This window comes from Narcine bancroftii, chromosome 14 (genome assembly GCF_036971445.1).
Source record: "Narcine bancroftii isolate sNarBan1 chromosome 14, sNarBan1.hap1, whole genome shotgun sequence".
NCBI lineage: Eukaryota > Metazoa > Chordata > Chondrichthyes > Torpediniformes > Narcinidae > Narcine > Narcine bancroftii.
Window position 1 is genome coordinate 41855973 of NC_091482.1, and position 19857 is coordinate 41875829.

General features: G+C 38.7%; 1 protein-coding gene across 2 annotated transcripts in view; it reads right to left on the reverse strand.

Moving 5' to 3' along the window:
- The window catches only part of cep152 (centrosomal protein 152), a 213821-nt gene that overhangs the window by 130248 nt on the left and 63716 nt on the right, over window positions 1-19857 (reverse strand). For both annotated transcript variants that reach the window (XM_069911317.1, XM_069911318.1), the window contains exon 6: window positions 13039-13179. In XM_069911317.1, the coding sequence (XP_069767418.1) occupies window positions 13039-13179 (141 nt within the window). The remainder of the gene's footprint in view (window positions 1-13038; window positions 13180-19857) is intronic.

A 19857-nucleotide genomic window follows, 5' to 3' on the forward strand; every position in this document is an offset into this window, starting at 1 on the left:
ATTACCACTCAGGAAGGTCCTTGTCGGTTTCCAGAGAGAGATTTGTTGCCTGTGGGTACCCACAATTGATTCCTTTAGATCAGCCACTTCAGTGTCTTTCTGAAGAAACTTTCCCCATCAGGGTTTTCCAGATGATAGCCTCTTTCTTTCAGGTCACCACCGAGTTCCTTTTTGTTTTCCTTACTTCAAGTGAAACATTAGGCAGCCAGTCCTCTCCTCTTGTATGAACCACAAGGGCTTTGACCAGGCTGAACTAACAACCCGCCTTCAAAATGGGATTTTCTACAAGCTTGTCACATTCCAGTCCCTGCTGCTGAACTCTCTCTCTCTCTCTCTCTCTCAGAAAAAGACACACGAGCCTCTTAGAACATCAGACTGCAGCACCGGACCTAATCTTCTGAGTTGTTCATCTGTTGCTTTCTAAAACAGTAATCCATTACTCCACAGCTTGTCCAATTAACACCTACTTGTGAAGTCCTTATAGGTATCCTTCAAAGTTTGTGCAAAGCCACCATGAGCCTGGACTATCTAGTTAGAGCAGAACTCTGGCATTTTAAATGAGGTCTGTTTTGAAGAGTTTGTATGTGACCTACACTACAAAAACCTGCCACAATTTATCTCCTTTAAAACATATCTATATACGATATAAAATATAACATAATCTGTCACAATGATAGAAGGAGTCCTCAATGATTTTGATCTTCAGACAACGATCCCAGCATATCACGTCGAATTTGGGGGTGGGAATGGGACTCCAGTGATTCTTTCTGCCACTTTTATCCTCTGATCTATTTATCTGCAGCATACTGTGATGCATGCAGCCAGCCAGAGCGCTCTCAATAGAGCTCCTATAGATAACTGACAGAATGCTTGCTGGTAGACTTGCCTGTTTCAGTCTTCCCAGAAAGTGCTTCCTGACAACTGAGGAGATGTTGTTTCCATGATAGGTCAGTAGTTAAGTGAACACCAAGGAACTTGGTGCTCTCTATTCTCCTTACCATAGAGTTGTTGATGTGTAGTGGAGGGCGGTCGTTCCTGAAGTCCACGATCATCTCCTTTCTCTTATCCATGTTGAGACTCAGGTTGTTACTCTCACACTATTTCAAGAGATTTTCTACCTCCTCTGTAGTGTTGAAGTCTATCAGCTCCTGTCCAAGTGGCGACAGAAATATGTTCCGGGGGCGTGGCAAGATGGCGTAAGGATCAGACGTGCCTTCCAGTCCTCTCCTGACTCTATCTTATTGTTTTGTCTAGAAATGCCTGTTAAAATTCTTTAAAAGTTTAGATAATTTCAGTGCTGTTAATTTAACTTATGATGGCACAATTGGTGGAAAAGAGCAAAAAAAACGACAACAGATCATCAAAAAACTACATTTTCCAAAAGTTCAAGTTTTGGAGCCTACCTACAGGAAAGACACCGGGACTCAGCATGAAATGGATCCCAGGAGAGAGGTACAGTGTTCAGATGTAGAGCTCTATGTTACATCGGTAGAGCCCCCTAAAGAGGGCGCCAAACAGCCTTTAGAACAAAGAGTTACTCAAAGGCATTTGTCAACTGTAGAGTGGTGCTGCAAACTACATCTCTTGAGATAGAAAAACCTATACAACTTGATGTACTGGGAGAACTTAATACATTATGGACTGGGGAAAACCCCGGCCAGCGTCCTCCAGTCATTGCTGGAGAGGCTGTGGCTGGGGTTTCCACACGCAGTCATACTACAAGGAAGGCAACCAGAATGAAGGAAGGAACAGAAGATCCTTTGGTTATGCAGAAGAAACAGGAATTTGTTGAGCCAAAATCTCTTCCAATTGAAAAGATTTTTGTGAATCTTGAATCTAAATTATCTTATACAATGCAGGGATTATCCAAGATTATGACTGAACTTGGTACTAGTTCATTCTCAACAGATGGCTGAGTTTGGAGCTTTTAAGCTTGAACTGAGAGATAAATTTAATTCGTGTGAAGAAGATATAGACGAAATACGGGATCAAGTTTTTGATGTGACCAAAATGGTCGAAGACTTACAAACTCAGAATAAAAATTTGGTGAAAAAGATTGATTATTTGGAAAACCAATCCAGACGGAACAATATAAAGATTATTGGTTTGCCGGAAGGTATGGAGGGACCAGACCCAAGAAAATTTTTTACTGAATGGATTCCGCGGGTGCTGGGTCAAGAACATTTCCCGGAAGGTATAATACTGGAACGTGCTCACAGAGCCTTGCATAGAAGACCTATTTCAGGTCAAAGTCCAAGACCTGCTTTGGTTCGTTGCTTGAATTATTACGACAGAGAAATAATTTTACGAGTGGCTATTAGAAACGCACAACAGAGAAAATCACCCTTGATGATTCAAAATAATCAAGTTTTCTTCTATGCAGATTTGAGTCAAGAAGTTATGTTCCAACGACAGGAATTCAATCCTGCTAAAGAGTTGTTGTGGAAGAAAGGTTACAAGGCAACCTTTTGATATCCAGCTGTTTTGAAGGTTTTCCAAGATGGTTGCCAACCAAAGTTCTTTGATTCTCCAAAGGAAGCTATAGCATTTGCTCAAGAGCTGCCAATTACTTAGTTTTAACAGAGACATAGTCCGCCGCGATCTCTAAGGAGACAAGAGATGGAAGAAAAGAGCCGTGCTCCAAGAAGGAATGGTTGTAATGGTGACTCGGCAGTTGGAGCTGATTAAAAGAAGAGTTGTCCTTTTTTTTTTAAAAAAGGGATATTAAATAATGATGATGTTAGTTTAAGATGAAGTGAGAGTTGGGGGAGAGAACTGGATAGGCACTATTTCCTGAAAGTCATCTGCTACGTGTGAGTTATCTCACCCATTTTTTTTGGGAGTTACCGCATTGCGCGGTTTAGACGGGAGGGGGTATTTTTAAGCTCCTACCCGTTTTTTTTCCTTTTTTTGTATTATTAGATTAAAGAGTGAAGGGTTTTTTTTTGTTTAAATTATTTTTAAAAAGCATAAGAAAGTATTTGATTGTTTAAAAAACTAAAAATTGATGTGGTTTTTTTTGTAAAGTTTATTCAGTAGATAAGGAATATTTTAAATTTAAATGTGAATGGGATGGATAAGTTTTTTTTATATTTTTTCTTTAACTTTAAGGTGAAAGGAGTGGTAATTCTGGTGTATATTATTTTGCTATTTTAGTTATAGAACGAAGGGAATAATGGTGAAAGTTATAAATTGAATTGTACAATTCTTAATGAGGCTTAATTTTGTTTGTGGTTTATGCTCCATTTGTTGAAGATATAGATTTCGTTGTAGATGTGTTTTTATTATTTGGATATTTGAATTTTAACGTAATGATTGGGGATATTTAAATGTGGTATTGGAGCTTTTATTGGATAACTATTCAAGAGTAAAAGGGAAAAATGGTGGAAGAGTACTAAAATTGAATTGTACAATGTTTAATGAGGTTTGAATTTTGTTTTAAGATGGTGGTTTATGTGACTAATATGATGATAGATGTGAAGTTAGTTGATATTTGGTGAAGGTTTATCTCTATAGAGAAAGTTTTTTTTTCATTTTTTTTCATGCTACCATTTTTTTTAAGAACTGATATTGTTTAAGAATTTTTGATAGATAATATTACTAACTTTACTAATTTTTTATATTAAGTTTGAGTTAAATATATGTTTCATCTTAACTCCGTTTGTTAAATATATGCATTTAAGTTTGATTTAAATATGTTTTTTAAGTCTGATATCTTAGTATTAATTACTTTTCTTTTCGTTAGTATTTTAATCGGTTATGTTTTTGGTTTTTTTTTGTAAGTGGGTTTTTTTCTCACATATATTATTAACTTTATTAATTCTTCACTCTTTATTTTCGGGGGGGAAAGAGGGGGTTGGACTAATTTGAGTTGGGTTATTAATGTGTAATAATTATTGGGGAGGGTAAAGTTTATTTAGATTACTGATACTGTATTGTAATTTTATTATTTTATTTTTAATGTTTTTTTAATGTAATCCTATATGTTATTCATGTTATAAAATCTTAAATAAAGTTTAAAAAAAAAGAAATAAGTTCCAGTTCGCCTATCATAGCCACAGGTCTACAGCAGATGCCATCTCACTAGCTCTATACAAAGCCCTGGAACACCGAGGCAGCAAAGATGCATTCATCAGGATGCTCTTTATTAACTACAGTTCAGCATTTTACATCATCATCCGCTCAAAACTGATATCCAAGAGCTGGGACTCATCACGCCACTGTGTAATTGGATCCTGGATTTCCTCACCTCCAGACCATAATCAGTGAAGATTGGTTAAGAACATCTCCGCCACAATCTCCATCACTACCAGAGCACCACAGGGCTGCATTCATAGCCTCCTGCTCTACTCATTTTACACCTATGTCTATGTGGCTCGGTATGACAATTAAAACCATCTACAAATTTGCTGATGTTACCACACTAGGGGGATGCGTAAAGAAAGGCGATGAGTCAGCATACAGGAGGGAGACTGAAAACTTGGCTGAATGGTGCACCAAGAACAACCTTGCGCAATGTCACCAAAACCAAGGAACTGATTGTTAACTTCAGGAAGGGAAAACCATAATAAGTTATGTAACTAAGATGAAGGACTACAATTGGAAAATAGAACAGCTGGAAAGGGAAATAGTAAGTACAGAAAAAGAACTAGCAACAAGGGAAGATACAACAAAAAGAAAAGAATTGGCGGACAAAAAAATAAAATACGAAACACTACAAACGTACAAGGTGGAGAAGAACATAATGAAAATAAAGCAGAAGTATTACGAGCTAGGAGAAAAAATGCACAAAATACTGGCTTGGCAGCTTAAAACAGAACAAGCTAAAAGAACAGTATTAGCATCAAGGAAAAGGGACAAACAAATTACATATAACCCAACAGAGATCAATGAAAACTTTAAGGAATTCTACGAGCAATTATGCTGAACTGAGAACGAAGGGAAAGAAGACAAAATAGATGAGTTTCTAGCTAAAATTGAACTATCGAAATTGCAAGAAGAGGAGCAGAACAAATTGATAAAACCATTTGAAATAGAGGAAATACAAGATATAGTAAAAAAGCTACCAAACAATAAAACACCTGGGAGGACAGACTCCCAATAGAATTCTATAAAACATTTAAAGCGTTACTAATTCCTCCTCTCCTGGAAGTAATGAACCAGATTGAAGAAACACAAAACATGCCAGATTCATGCAAAACAGCAATAATTACAGTAATACCAAAGACGGGGAAAGATGCACTAACACCAGCATCGTATAGACCAACATCTCTACTTAACTCAGATTATAAGATAATAGCTAAACTATTAGCAAAAAGGTTGGCCGACTGTGTACCAAAAATAGTAAAACTAGATCAAACTGGATTTATTAAGAAAAGACGAACAATGGACAATATCTGTAAGTTCATTAACTTAATCCATGCAGTACAAGGAAATAAGACGCCAACAGTGGCTGTTGCTTTAGACGCTGAGAAAGCCTTTGACAGGTTAGAATGGAATTATTTATTCAAAGTATTACAGAGGTTCAACCTACCAGAGAAATATATTAATTGGATTAAAGTATTATATAAAGGTCCAATGGCGAATGACAGTAAATGGATATATATCGAACCAATTTAAATTAAGCAGGTCAACTAGTCAGGGATGTCCACCATCTCCCTCACCGTTCGCTTTAGCAATAGAACCATTGGCAGAACTGATAAGAACAGAAAATAAAATAAGAGGGATAAAAATAAGAGAAGGAATATAAAATCAGTCTATTTGCAGATGACATCATAGTATACTTAACAGAACCAGAATTATCAATAAAAGAATTACATAAGAAATTGAAGGAATATCGGGGTACAAGATCAATGCAAATAAAAGTGAAGCGATGCCAATGAATAATGCGGATTTCACAAAGTTTAAAAAAGAATCACCATTTAAATGGAAAACACAAGCAATCCAATACCTAGATATTAAACTAGATAATAATCTAGGCCATCTATACAAATTAAATTATCAGACATTAAATGAAGAAATTACACAATGACTTAGAACATTGGAAAGATTTACCACCAACACTGATAGGAAGGGTAAATTGCATTAAATGAATATCTTCCCAAGGATACAATACCTATTTCAATCGTTACCAATTCTTATGGAAAGGGGGGAAACCGAAGATGGTGCTAGATAAATTAACAGAATGGTACAAACAAGCGGGTTTGCAGCTACCAAACTTTAAGAATTATTATAGAGCAGCACAATTAAGATATCTATCAGATTTTTATCAAACAAGGGAAAAACCAGATTGGACTAGGACAGAGCTAGATAAAATAGGGGAGAAGGTACCAGAACATATACTTTATAAGTGGGATGAAAAACTGGTACAATATAGAAGTTCACCAGTACTGCATCATCTGCTCAACATTTGGAAGAAGATTCACATAGAAAGGAAAAAAAAACAAATTACCAACTACCAAAATTATTATTGATGCAAAATCAACTAAACCCTTTCACAATAGATAATCTTTCCTTTAGAGAATGGGAGAGAAAAGGGATTAAAAGAATAGAAAATAGTTTTTTGGGAAATAATTTATTATCATTTGAACAAATGAAGTACAAATATGGAATAACTCATGGTACAATGTTTGCATATCACCAACTGAAAACCTACTTAAAGGACAAGAAGCAGTTTGAATATGTGATTACAGACACAATGATAATTAAAAGATTTATAACAAACATGTACATCCAGCTGCAAGAGAAAGAAAATGATGAAATAAGCTGTAAACCCAAACAAAAGTGGGAACAAGATCTAAACAAAGATAAAAAATGAAATATGGGAAATGTTATGCTCCGGAACTATGAGAAATACAATAAACACGAGGTTACGCATGATACAATATAATTGGTTACACAAGCTATATATCATGCCCCAAAAGTTAAATAAATTGGACCCAACAGTATCGGATAGATGTTTTCGCTGTGAGAAGGAAACAGGAACAACAGTACATGCAATTTGGGCATGTGAGAAAGTGGAAAAGTTTTGGGAAGATCTAAATCAGGTATTAAATAAAATCACAAAAACCAACATACTTAGAAGAAAGATCTCCGGATATTTTGGTAATATAAGTAAAGAATTAGGCGTCAAACTGGATGAAGCACAAAAACGATTTATTATGATAGCCTTCGCTGTTGCAAAGAAATGTATGTCAACTTGGAAATCAGAAGAGAACTTAAGAATACAGCAATGGTACATAGAAATGAATAAATGTATTCCATTGGAAAAAATAACATATAATTTAAAAAATAAAGTCACATTATTCAAACAAATTTGTGAACCGTACATGGAACACAAAAGAGAGGGCCTACCGTGGTCCTCCACCCCCTAAAATGATAGAATGAGAAGACGAAATGAACTGACCCAGTGTGTAAAAGTAGATGACACAATTTTCTTGCTTATTTTCATTGTTTAATGGGATTATTGTAGTGTATATGTTGAACATTTAATTGGTTTGGAGGGGGGTGGGAAGAAGGGAGGGAAGGGAGGGGGGAAAAAGGGGAGAAAATGACACTGTGTATATTCAAGTGGGAAATGTTTGTGTGTATTTTGGTTAATATGGTTCATAGTGTGAAAAATTTTTTAAAAATTAAAAAGGAAAGGAATACCAGAGGTGTATGACCCAGTGATCATTGACGGATCAGAAGATAAGAGAATCTTTCTTGGACCCAATACACTAATGGTAGCGTCTCTACTTCTGTAGGAGTTTGAGGAGGTTTGGTATGACACCAAAAACCCTGCAAATTTCTATAGAAAAGTGGTGGAAAGTGTTTTCACCAGCTACATCACAGTCTGGTATGTCACACCAATACCCCCTGAGCGTAATGGACACAACCCAGGACATCACAGGCAAAACCCTTCCCACTATAGAGTACATCAACAGGGATCGCTGCCATTGGAGCAGCAGCTTCATCAAGGATCTACATCGCCCACCACATGTTCTGTTCTCACTGCTGCCATCAGCAAAGAGTTATAGGTGCCACAAGACCCGTACCACCAGTTCTGTAACAACAGCTATCCTTCTACCATCAGATTCTTCACAATAAATTCAATCATGGTCTAATTTAAGGAAGCTTACTTGTGCCCTTTATTCATTTTTTTTTAATTCTTTCTGTATTGCAGTTTCTTTGCATTCACCATCTGTTACATTTCTTTATTTATTTACATTTGCATGACCTTTTGCATGACTAATAAGTGGTGATTCTGCCTCGCCTGCAGGAAAAAGAATCTCAGGATTGTATGTGATGTCATGCATGTACTCTGTCAATAAATCGGAAATCTGACTCATCATTGTGGCTGATAAGGCCAACTACTGTGGTCATCTGCAAATTTGATACACCCAATGACCTGGTTTCCACAACTACCTGTGACCAAGATTCACCATTCGCTGGCTGAAGAAATTCTTCCACACCTGTTCTAAACGAACGCCCTTTAATCTGGATGGTGTGCCCTCTTGTTCAAGACACTCCTACCATGGGAAACAACTTTTCCACATCTACTCTGTCCACGCCTTTTAACATTTGAAATCTTTCTATGAGATTCTCCTAAATTCCAACACGCACAAGCCAGAGCTGTCAAACACTCCTCATTCTTGGAATCATCATTGTGAACTTTCTCCAAAATCAGCACATCTTTCTAAAATGAGGAGCCCAAAATGGCTCACAATACTCCAAATGAGCTCACCAGTGCATCACATCCTATTCTTCAATTCTATTCCTCTTGAAATGAATACCAGCATTGCATTTGCCTTCTTCACCATCCAAGTTTTGAGACTATCCTGCACTCAACTGTCTAAGTCCTTTGGCAGCTTCCTCACCACTACCTGCTCCTCCATATATCCTTCATATGATCTGCAAATGTGGCCACAAGGCTAATCATTCAATAATCCAAATCATTAATATACAACATAAAAAGCGGCCCCAACACCGATTCCTGTGGACCACCACTAGCAACTGAAAACAAACAGAATATGGTCCAACTCTGCTTCCTGCCAATCAGCCAATGCTCTACCCACACGAGTATGTTTCCTGTTATACCACGGGCTCTCACCTTGTGAAGCAGCATCATGTGCGGCACCTTGCGAAAATCCAAATGCACAACATCCATTCCATCTCCCTTATCTAGCCTACTTATCACTTCTTAAAATGTTACGAGCCCAAAGGATCCCAAAACCCAACAGCAATAGGTATTCACCATGACAAATGGTTATTTAAACAAAGGTTGTTTTTAATTAATTTTAAACATGAAAATAGAATCAAACTTTAACTTATCTCTCTAAGCCAAATTAACCCCATTCTAGTTCTAAACACACATGTATAATGTGTGTGTAAATTTAAAAGTTATTTGGTTCACAGTTCAATCTCACTTCTCTTTCTTCCAAGTTCTCTGGTTGCAGGCAATTCTTATACTGTGCACAGAATTTAACATGTATAAAGTTCACCAGGCTTTGGTGCTCGAAAGGAAAATATTTACCACTCAGGAAGGTTCTTTGGAGGTTTGCAGAGAGAGATTTGTTGTTCCAGGATTTCCACAACTGAGGTACCACATTAGTCTCCTCAATGTCTTGCTGATGAAACTTGCCCCCTCAGGGTTCTCCAGATGATAATCTCTTTCTTTCAGACTTCCTCTTATTTCAAGAGAAACATCAGACAGATAGCACATCCAACCATCCGCCGCTCTGGAGCTTTTCTTCAGATCCAGCAAGCTTCCTGGCTTGCACTGCTCAGATGCTTTCAGTGTCACACACACTAGCCGAGAGAGCTTGTTTCACCTCTCTCTCTCTCTCTCCAACTGCCAGAAAGCCCATGTGACTCTCTCATTTGCAAAACCCCTGACCTTCTCCAGCAAACAATAGGAGTTAGTCTTCTTGGTCAAGCTGTTGTCTTAGGTAAACAAAACCCAGGAGTGACCTTTCTGTGCACTCTGTCAAACACTTTTCAAAGAGCTTCCAACAGCCATAATGTCTCCTGCTTGTTGCTTTAATGATGTCATTTCAATTAGCACCTACTTGTGAAATGTGCACAGCATTCTCCATAGTTTGTAAAATTACTGAATATGATTCTTCAATATTTCAAATAAGATCTGTTTTAAAGTGTGTGTATGTATGTAATTTACTCTAACTTCACCAATTTCTCTCCCAAATATATATACATTACAAAAAGAATTTCAATAAGTTTGTCAAGCAAGATTTTCCCTTAAGGAAACCATTGCTGGCTGTGGCCTATCCTGTTATGTGCCTCCAAGTACTCTGTAACTTCATCCTTGTCAATCGACTCCAACATCTTCCAACCACCAACAGGCAAACCAATCTATAATTTCCTTTTGGTGGTCTCCCTTCCTTCTTGAATAGTGGGGTAAGAGTTGTGATTTTCCAGTCTTCTGGGACCATACCATAATCTAGAATCTCTACTGCTACTTATTTCAGGATCCAATGGTGTAATCCATCTGGACTGGGAGACTTATCCACCCTTAGACTATTCAGCATTTGAGCACTTTCTCCCTTGAAATAATAACTGCACTCACTTCCCTTCTGATATTCTTTGACATCTGGTACACCGCTGTCTTCCACAGTGAAGACTGATATAAAATACTCAATTTAGTTCCTCTACCATCTCCTTGTCTCCTATATCTACTCTCACCTCTCGTTTTATATACCATATGTACTCGTGTAATCGTCGTCAACCCTCCTTTTTTGGCTCTGCCACCCACCTATTCGAACTCCTGATGCCCCGACTTCCCGCCTAGCATAGCTCCTGAGGCACCGATCTCAGTCCCTCACCCCAGCTCCCCACTCATCTGAGCTCCTGATACCCTGAATGTGGATCCTTGCCTCAACTGCCCACCTATCCAAGCTCCTGAGGCATTGACCACCCGCCTACCAGAGCCTGACCACAGATCCTCCCCTTGGCCGCCTGCCCACCAGAGCTCCTGATGCCATGGATCCTTGCCTCAGCCATCCACCCACCAGTTTCCGATGTCCCGATCATAAATCCTTGCCTCAGCCGCCACCAGACGTGGATCCTTGACCGAGTTGCTTGCTCACCAGAGTTGCCAAGGCCCTGACTGTCCGCCCACCAGAGGTCCTGAGGTCATGATGGTGGTCCCTTGCTCCAGCCACCACCCATCCGAGCTCCTGACAGCCTAATTGCAGACTCTCACCCCAACAAGGTTTGCAGGCAACAAAGGTTGGTGGAGTTGTGGATAATATGTAGGGCTATCAAAGAAAACAAGAAATAGGAAGAGAAATGGTAGATGAATTTCAACTTGAGTCTAATTTAATAAAGTGTGAGGATTTGTGCTTTAGGAGGTCAAAGTTATGGGGAACAGATACAGGATTTTTAAAAGCATTAATATGCAGAGATCTTGCAGTTCAGGTCCAAAGATCCATGAAAATGACCACACAAGTGGATAGGGTGGTATGCTAGTCTTCCTTGGGCAGGGCATTGTGTATAAAATTAAGAAAATGAAGTTTCCACTATATAAAATTTGGCTAGGCCACACTGGAATATTATATGCAATTCTAGTTTCCCCATTACAGAAAGGGCATGGAGGCTTTAGAAAGAAATCAGAAGCTATGAAGAAAGGTTGAAAAATGTTGGGGTTTTCTCTAAAGCATCAGAAGTTGGAGGTGATCTAATAGCAGTTTGCAAGATCATGAGAGGTATGTATAAGGTTCATCCTGAAGTAAAAATGTCACATACTTTCGGCATGTTGGCCTTCATAAATGTAGTGTAGTTCTACAAGACATTGGTGAGGTCAAATTTTGAGTAGTGTACACAGTTTCGGTCACCTAACCACTGGGAAGATATCAGTAAGATTGAAATAGTGCAGAGAAGATTTACATGTTGCCAGGACTTGAGGAACTGAGTAACAGCAAAAGGTTAAACAGCATGAAAGATTGAGGGGACATTTGATAGAGGTATACAAAATTATGAGGCACATAGATAAAGAAAATGCAAGCAAGCTTTTTCTACCGAGGTTAGGTGAGACAAGAAGAGGAAGTCATTGGTTTAGGGGGAAAAAGGTGAAATATTTAAAAGGAACTATTGGGGAACCTCTTTACACAGAAAAGTAGAATGACCTGCCAGCTGAAATGGAGAATGTGGGCTCAATTTTGACATTTTAGAAAAATATGGCTCAGTAAGTGTAAAGGAATGGAATGAGGCACTATGGACTGGGTGCAACTCAGAGGATTGAGATAGAATAGTTTGGCGTGGACTAGATAAACCAAAGGACATGTTTCACTTCTGTAGTGTCCTATGGCACTAGAGAACATGGGTTTATGGTGAGGATGATGGAGGTGGGGGGGGGAGGAGGTTTAATGAAAGATGTATGTGGCAAGTATGTGGCAGGAGTAGAGGTGGAAGCAGATACATTAGTAAATTTAAGAGCTTTCTATATAGGCACATGAATATGCATTTTTATGTAGTCATTAATTTGTACTACCAATTAGTGGTAATTCTGCCATGCCCGCAGATAAAAGAAATCTCAGAGTTGTATGTGATATCATGTATGTACTCTGACAATAAATTTGAAATCATTAGGTATTATGTACAAGCAACTACTTTTAGTTTAATGGGAGTCATGTTGAGTGCAGATATGTGGGCTGAAGGGTCTGTTCCCTGTTGTGTTCGTGTATTTTTACATACATTGCATCTGTTCACTTAACAGATAATCTCTTTCATTCATTGCAAGAAAGCATCCACTCCTCCCTTTGGCTGCACAGCATTCTCCAACCTAGAGGTTTCAACTGTGGTCTATGTACTCCAGCAAGCTGTATCGGCTTCTCAACACCAAACATCAACGGGGAGGGGGATCAGTAGAGATTCACACCACATTTACAGCAGGTACAATCGGTCATTGAGAGGGTATATGCATAAAATTCATAAATAACCTATTTAGTGCTAATTCCATTCGCGACTTCATGCCTGGTTATTCACCAGGAGTGCTGAGTGACTTACCAAGATTTGGATAACACCTTACAATTATCCTGTTACCTTTGTTCATTGCCAGCTGATGATTCAAATGTCTAATTTCACAGGTGTACTCCACTTGTTTGCGTTGCATTCTTTCTAACTCCCTTCCTCGTGCATTATAAAGTGTTTGTAACTGTGCAAACCGATGGGCTTCTGTCGAGCCTATAGAACAGAGGAAACATTACAATCAGTAAAACAAATTAAGCCGTTACACTGTTATTCAAATGTTATTTTGAAAGCCTACATATTTGAAAATAGTTGCAAAAAGAAAAAAAAAACAATAAAATGTAACCCTGATTTTCCTGATCCTTTCTCATTCCCTCAAAATTGGCCTTTCTCCAATTTAAAATCTCCACCCAAGGACCTGACCTATACTTTTCCCTGTGGGCAAGGCAGAATTACCACTAATTGGTAGTGCAAAAATAAGTTGTACACAGCATGAACATGTAAACAATCAAAAGAACTAAACAAATGACAAATGTAAACAAACTGTGTGCAATACAGAGAGCAAATAAAATCAAAAAAATGCACAAATAAAAGTTCCTAATAATTACCTTGAAAACAATGGCATTATGATCACAGGACCCAAAGTGTTTCCCTCACACACTTTCATCAGCCGTTTGTCTTGTTCTCCATCGGAGATCCTGTCTTCCACTGTCTTGCTGGGATTGTTTTAGTTTCCAGCAGCTCTCTGCTACTCCTCTGCAGATTTGCTTCTGACTATAGTCCATAATAAAATCCTATTAACCTGGTCATCCCTTTCCCAATCTTCAGTTCCACCCACATAGCCTCAGTACATGAGCCCTTTGTTATCTCCTGTCTGAGCATTGCTGTGACATTTTCCTTGACTATCAATCTGTCCTTTCATCTTGTATAGTTGTGACATGACGATCCTGCTCCTGTCCTCAGTTCTCTGACTGAAGAAGGCATGTGGCAAGCAGTGTGCCAAATACCTTCTTCAACATCCTGCCTACAAAAGTACTCACTGGGGTACCAACTATGCCTGCCTCTTTGTCTGCAAATGCAGAGCAATCCATGCTACAACCATACACAGGCAAGGCTCCTTAACTCTTTGGCTGCTACACTGATAACTATATCGGTGCTGCCTCATGCGCCCAAGATGAGCTCCTCAACTTTATCCACTTTGCTGCCATCTTTCACCCTGACCTTAAATTCACTTAGCCCATCTGAAGGAAGTATTAGGAATAAGGGAGATGAAATAGTAGATAGAATTACGACGTTGTGGCCATTATAGAGGTTTGGCTGGCGGGATTGACTGATGCAAGTACCAGGGTTTAGGTGTTTTAAAAGTTATAGGATGGGAGGAAAATGAGGTGGGGGGGAGGAGTAGCATCACTAGTCAGGGATAGTATCACTGCAGTAGAAAGAGATGATGCTATAGAGGGAATGACTACTGAATCGGCGTGGGTGGAGTCAGAAAAAGGAAGGGAGCAATCACTGTACTGGGAATAGTCCGTAGGCCCCCAAGTAGCCCTCAGGGCCCTGAGGGACAGATAAGTAGGCAAATTTTGGAATAGTGCAGAAATTACAGGGTTGTTGATTTCAGATTTATTGTTAGAGTACATACATGACATTCACATACAACCCTGAGATTCCTTTTCCCTGTGGGCAAGGCAGAATTACCACTAATTGGTAGTGCAAAAATAAGTTGTACACAGCATGAACATGTAAACAATCAAAAGAACTAAACAAATGACAAATGTAAACAAACTGACTGTGCAATACAGAGAGCAAATAAAATCAAAAAATGCACAAATAAAAGTTCCTAAATTAGTCTCTGAGTTTGTTGTAAAGGAATCTGATGGTAGAGCTGTACCAGCTGTTCCTGAACCTGATGGTGAGTCTTGTGGCACCTATATCTCTTTCCTGATGGCAGCAGGGAGAACAGAATGTGTGATGAGTGGTGAGGGTCTTTGATGATTGGTCATCCCCTTCCTTTATACAAACCACTACCATGGTGTTGTCAGCAAATTTGTAGATTATATTTTTGTCATACTGAGCCACACAGTCATAGGTGTAAAATGAGTAAAGCAGGGGGCTACGAAGATTGTGGAGAATTTCTTACCAATCTTCACTGATTGTGGTCTGGAGGGAGGAAATCCATGATCTAATTTCATAGTGGGGATGTTAACTCCCAGGTTTTGGAATTTGCTAATCAGTTTTGAGGATAAAGAGCATCCTGATGTATGTATCTTTTCCTCATCCACTCATCCTTTCCCACTAATCGTATCCTCAGTATTTACCCCTACAACTACAATAAACAGAACATACAACATTACAGTACAGGCCCTTCATTCCATGATGTTGTGTAGACCTTTATAAACCCACTCAACAACCTAAACCTTCTTACCCATAACCCTTTATTATTCTTGTATCCATGTGCCTGTCTGAGAGCCTTTTTACCAGCAAACACCACCACCCCTGGCAATGCATTCCAGCCACTTACTACTTTCTGTGTAAAAAAAAAAATTACCTCTGATATCTCTCCTAAACTTTCCACCACTTACCTTAAACAGTAGTCCTCTGTGGCTCAGCGCAATTCAAATGCCATCTACAAATTTGCCGATGACACCACAGATCTCAGCAGTCACAGATGGCAATAAGGAACCATACAGAAGTGAGATAATGGGAAGACATTTTCCAAACTTCATCAACAATTCTTAAAATTAATTTGGAACCTTGCCCATTAATTGCTCTGTTTGGTTTTTCTCGTGACCCAGATAAACCTTTGCCTGCATCTCAGGAAAATGTTTTAGCTTTTACCACATTGATAGGCGGACAAGCAATTTTACTGAAATGGAAAGATGATTCATCCTTTACACAAACACAGTGGTTATATGATGTAATGTCCTATTACCACATTGATAGCCAGACGAGCAATTTTACTGAAATGGAAAGATGATTCATCCCTTACACAAACACAGTGGTTATATGATGTAATGTCCTATTACCACATTGATAGCCAGACGAGCAATTTTACTGAAATGGAAAGATGATTCATCCCTTACACATATACAGTGGTTTACATGATGTAACATCCTATTACACAGTGGCTTACATGATCTAACGTCCTATTACACAGTGGTTACATAATGTAACGTCCTATTACACAGTGGTTTACATGATCTAACGTCCTATTACACAGTGGTTACATAATGTAACGTCCTATTACATAGTGGTTACATAATGTAATGTCCTATTACACAGTGGTTTACATGATGTAATGTCCTATTACACAGTGGTTTACATGATGTAATGTCCTATTACACAGTGGTTTACATGATGTAACGTCCTATTACACAGTGGTTACATAATGTAATGTCCTATTACACAGTGGTTTACGTGATGTAACGTCCTATTTAAGTTTGAAGAAAATTAGGTGTAATATTAACAATAGAAAGTTTCAATCTATAAAGGTGTGGATCCCATTCTCCGAATTTTATTATAATTAAGAATTATCGTGTGTGCCAGAGATTCACTGTCTGATGTCTGGGGGTCACCATTGGATCCATATTTTCATTTTTGTTTATTATATAAGGTAACCTTGATTAGAGGGAAAGGAGAGATGAGATGCAGATTTTAGGGTTGTTTTTCCTTTTCCCAAATTTTTTTAAAACTTGGCTTAACTTTAGTAAACAGATTTATACAGGATAAATTCAAATTATTGTTTCTTATGATTATTCAGGAACTTTTGATTTAGTTTCTTTTTTTTTCTTTTTTGTGTCCTTGCATGTATATAAAATTATGTATTTTTTATGTGCTTTCTTTTCTAATATTCTGTATGCAAGTTTATTTGTTAAACTCAATAAAAATATTCTGAAAAGAAAAGAGCGTGATAGAGTGGTGTCACAACATCAATTTTGCACTCAACGTTAGCAAAACTAAGGAACTGATTGTGGGAAACCAGGAGAATACAAACATGTCTTCATCAAGGGGTCAGCAAAGGAAAGAATCAAGAACTTTAAATTCCTGGGTGTCAACATCTCTGAAGATGTATCCTGGGGCCTCCATGTCAATGCAATCATGAAGAAGGCTCATCAGTGGCAATTTTTTAACATGACAATTACAGCACGGAAAAAGGCCATTAGGCCCTTCTAGTCCGCACTGAACCAAACAACCCTTTCTAGTCCCACCTCCCTGCACAATGCCCATAACCCTCCATCTTCTTCTCATCCATATACCTGTCCAACCTTTTCTTAAATAATACAATTGACTCCGCCGCCACTATTTCTCCCGGAAGCTCATTCCACACGGCTACCACTCTCTGAGTAAAGAAGTTCCCCCTCATGTTACCTCTAAACCTCTGCCCCTTAATTCTTAACTCATGTCCTCTTGTTTTAATCTTTCTCCTCTTAACGGAAATAGTCTATCCACATCCACTCTGTCTATCCCTTTCATAATCTTAAATACTTCTATCAAATCCCCTCTCAACCTTCTACGCTCCAAAGAATAAAGACCTAATCTGTCCAATCTCTCCCTATACTCTAGATGCTTAAACCCAGGTAACATTCTGGTAAACCTTCTCTGCACTCTCTCCACTCTGTTTATATCCTTCCTATAATTAGGCGACCAGAACTGCACACAGAACTCCAAATTAGGCCGCACCAACGTCTTATACAATCTCAACATCACCTCCCAACTCCTATATTCCATGCAATGATTGATAAAGGCCAGCATACTAAAAGCCTTCTTCACCACCCTATTCACGTGACTTTCTACCTTCAGGGAACAATATACCGTTACTCCTAAATCTTTCTGCTCTTCTGTATTCCTCAATGCTCTCCCATTTACCATGTATGTCCTATTCTGATTCTTCTTACCAAAATGAAGCACCTCACACATCAGCATTAAATTCCATCTGCCATTTTTCAGCCCACTTTTCTAAGCAGCCAAAATCCCTCTGCAATCCTTGAAAACCTTCTTCATTATCCATTATTCCACCTATCTTAGTATCGTCTGCATATTTACTAATCCAATTCACCACCCCATCATCTAGATCATTAATGTATATAACGAACAACAATGGGCCCAATACAGATCCTTGAGGCACACCATTGGTCACCGGCCTCCAACCTGACAGACAATTATCCACTACCACTCTCTGGCCTCTCCCTTTCAGCCAATGTTCAATCCATTTGACTATCTCAAAATTTATACCTAAAGACTGCACCTTCCTAACTAACCTTCCATGTGGTACCTTATCGAAGGCCTTACTGAAGTCCATATAGACAACATCCACTGCGCTACCCTCATCCACATTCCCAGTCACCTCTTCAAAAAATTCAATCAGATTGGTCAAACAAGACCTTCCTCCCACAAATCCATGTTGAGTGCTCCTGATTAGACCCTGTCTATCCAGATGTTTATAAGTACTATCTCTAAGAATTTTCTCCATTAATTTACCTACCACAGATGTCAAACTTACAGGCCGATAGTTGCCAGGCTTCCTCCTTGAACCCTTTTTAAATAACGGAACCACATGCGCAATGCGCCAATCCTCCGGCACTATCCCCATATCTAAGGACATTTGGAAAATTACCGCCAGAGCCTCTGCTATTTCCTCCTTCACTTTTCTCAATGTCCTAGGGAAGTTCCCGTCTGGTCCCGGAGACTTATCCACCTTTATATTCTTCAAAAGCCTTAAAACTACACCTTTTGTAATCTCTAGATTCCCCATATTTACCCAATTTGCTTTTTTTATCTCACATCTCCCAATATCCTTCTCCTTAGTGAATACCGAAGAAAAGAAACTGTTCAATATCTCCCCCATTTCTCTAGGCTCCACACACAGTTTTCCGCTCTGATTTTCTAAGGGACCAATTTTGTCTCTAGCTTTCCTCTTACCATTAACATATTTGTAGAACTCTTTTGGATTAGTATTCACCCTGCTTGCCATAGTTTTCTCTTACCTTCTTTTAGCTTTCCTAATTCCTCTCTTAAGATTCCTCTTACATTCAATGTATCTTTCAAACATCTCCTTAACTCCATGCTTCTTATATCTAATGTAAAAAGTTGTTTGTTTGGAATGTTACCAAAGACTTGCAAATTTCTACAGGTGTACCATAGAGAACATTCTGACTGGTTGCATCATTGTCTGGTATGGAGGGGTCAATACACAGGACAAGAAAAGACTACAGAGTTGTGAACTCAACCAGTGCCAGCATAGGCATGAGCCTTCACTTCATTAAGGACATCTGCAAGAGTCAGTGTCACAAGAAAGCCATGACTATCATCAAGGACCCTCACCACCATGCCCTTTTCTCATTGCTACCATCAGGAAGGAGGCAGAAGTGCCTGAAGACAAATATCCAATGGGTCAGAAGCAGCTTCTTCCTTTCCACTACAAGGTTTCTGAATGGACAATGAAACATTAACACAACCTCATTTTTTTCTCTTCTTTCGCATTATTTTTTAAAAAATCTCATATTTACAGAAATGTAATTGATAGCAAATTTACACTGTAATGCACAATAATATGGCAAAACAACAAATTTGTGAAAACATATTCATGACAATAAATTCTGACTCTTGTCGCCCCAGGAAAAAGATGTTAGCTGTCCACCCTTTTAAGTACATCATAATCTTATATACCTCACATCCTTCAGCATTCCAAAGAGATCCTTGCTCTGTCAACCTTGCTTCATAGACATGTTCTCTTATCCAGACAACATCCTCATACATCTCCTCTGCATCCTCCTTAAAACATCTATATCCATGGCCTGATGTAATGCCAAACTGAGGCCACCCACAAACTGGAGGAAATAGCACCTTATATTCTATCTTGGCACACGAACCAGTCAGCATTACATCAACTTCTCC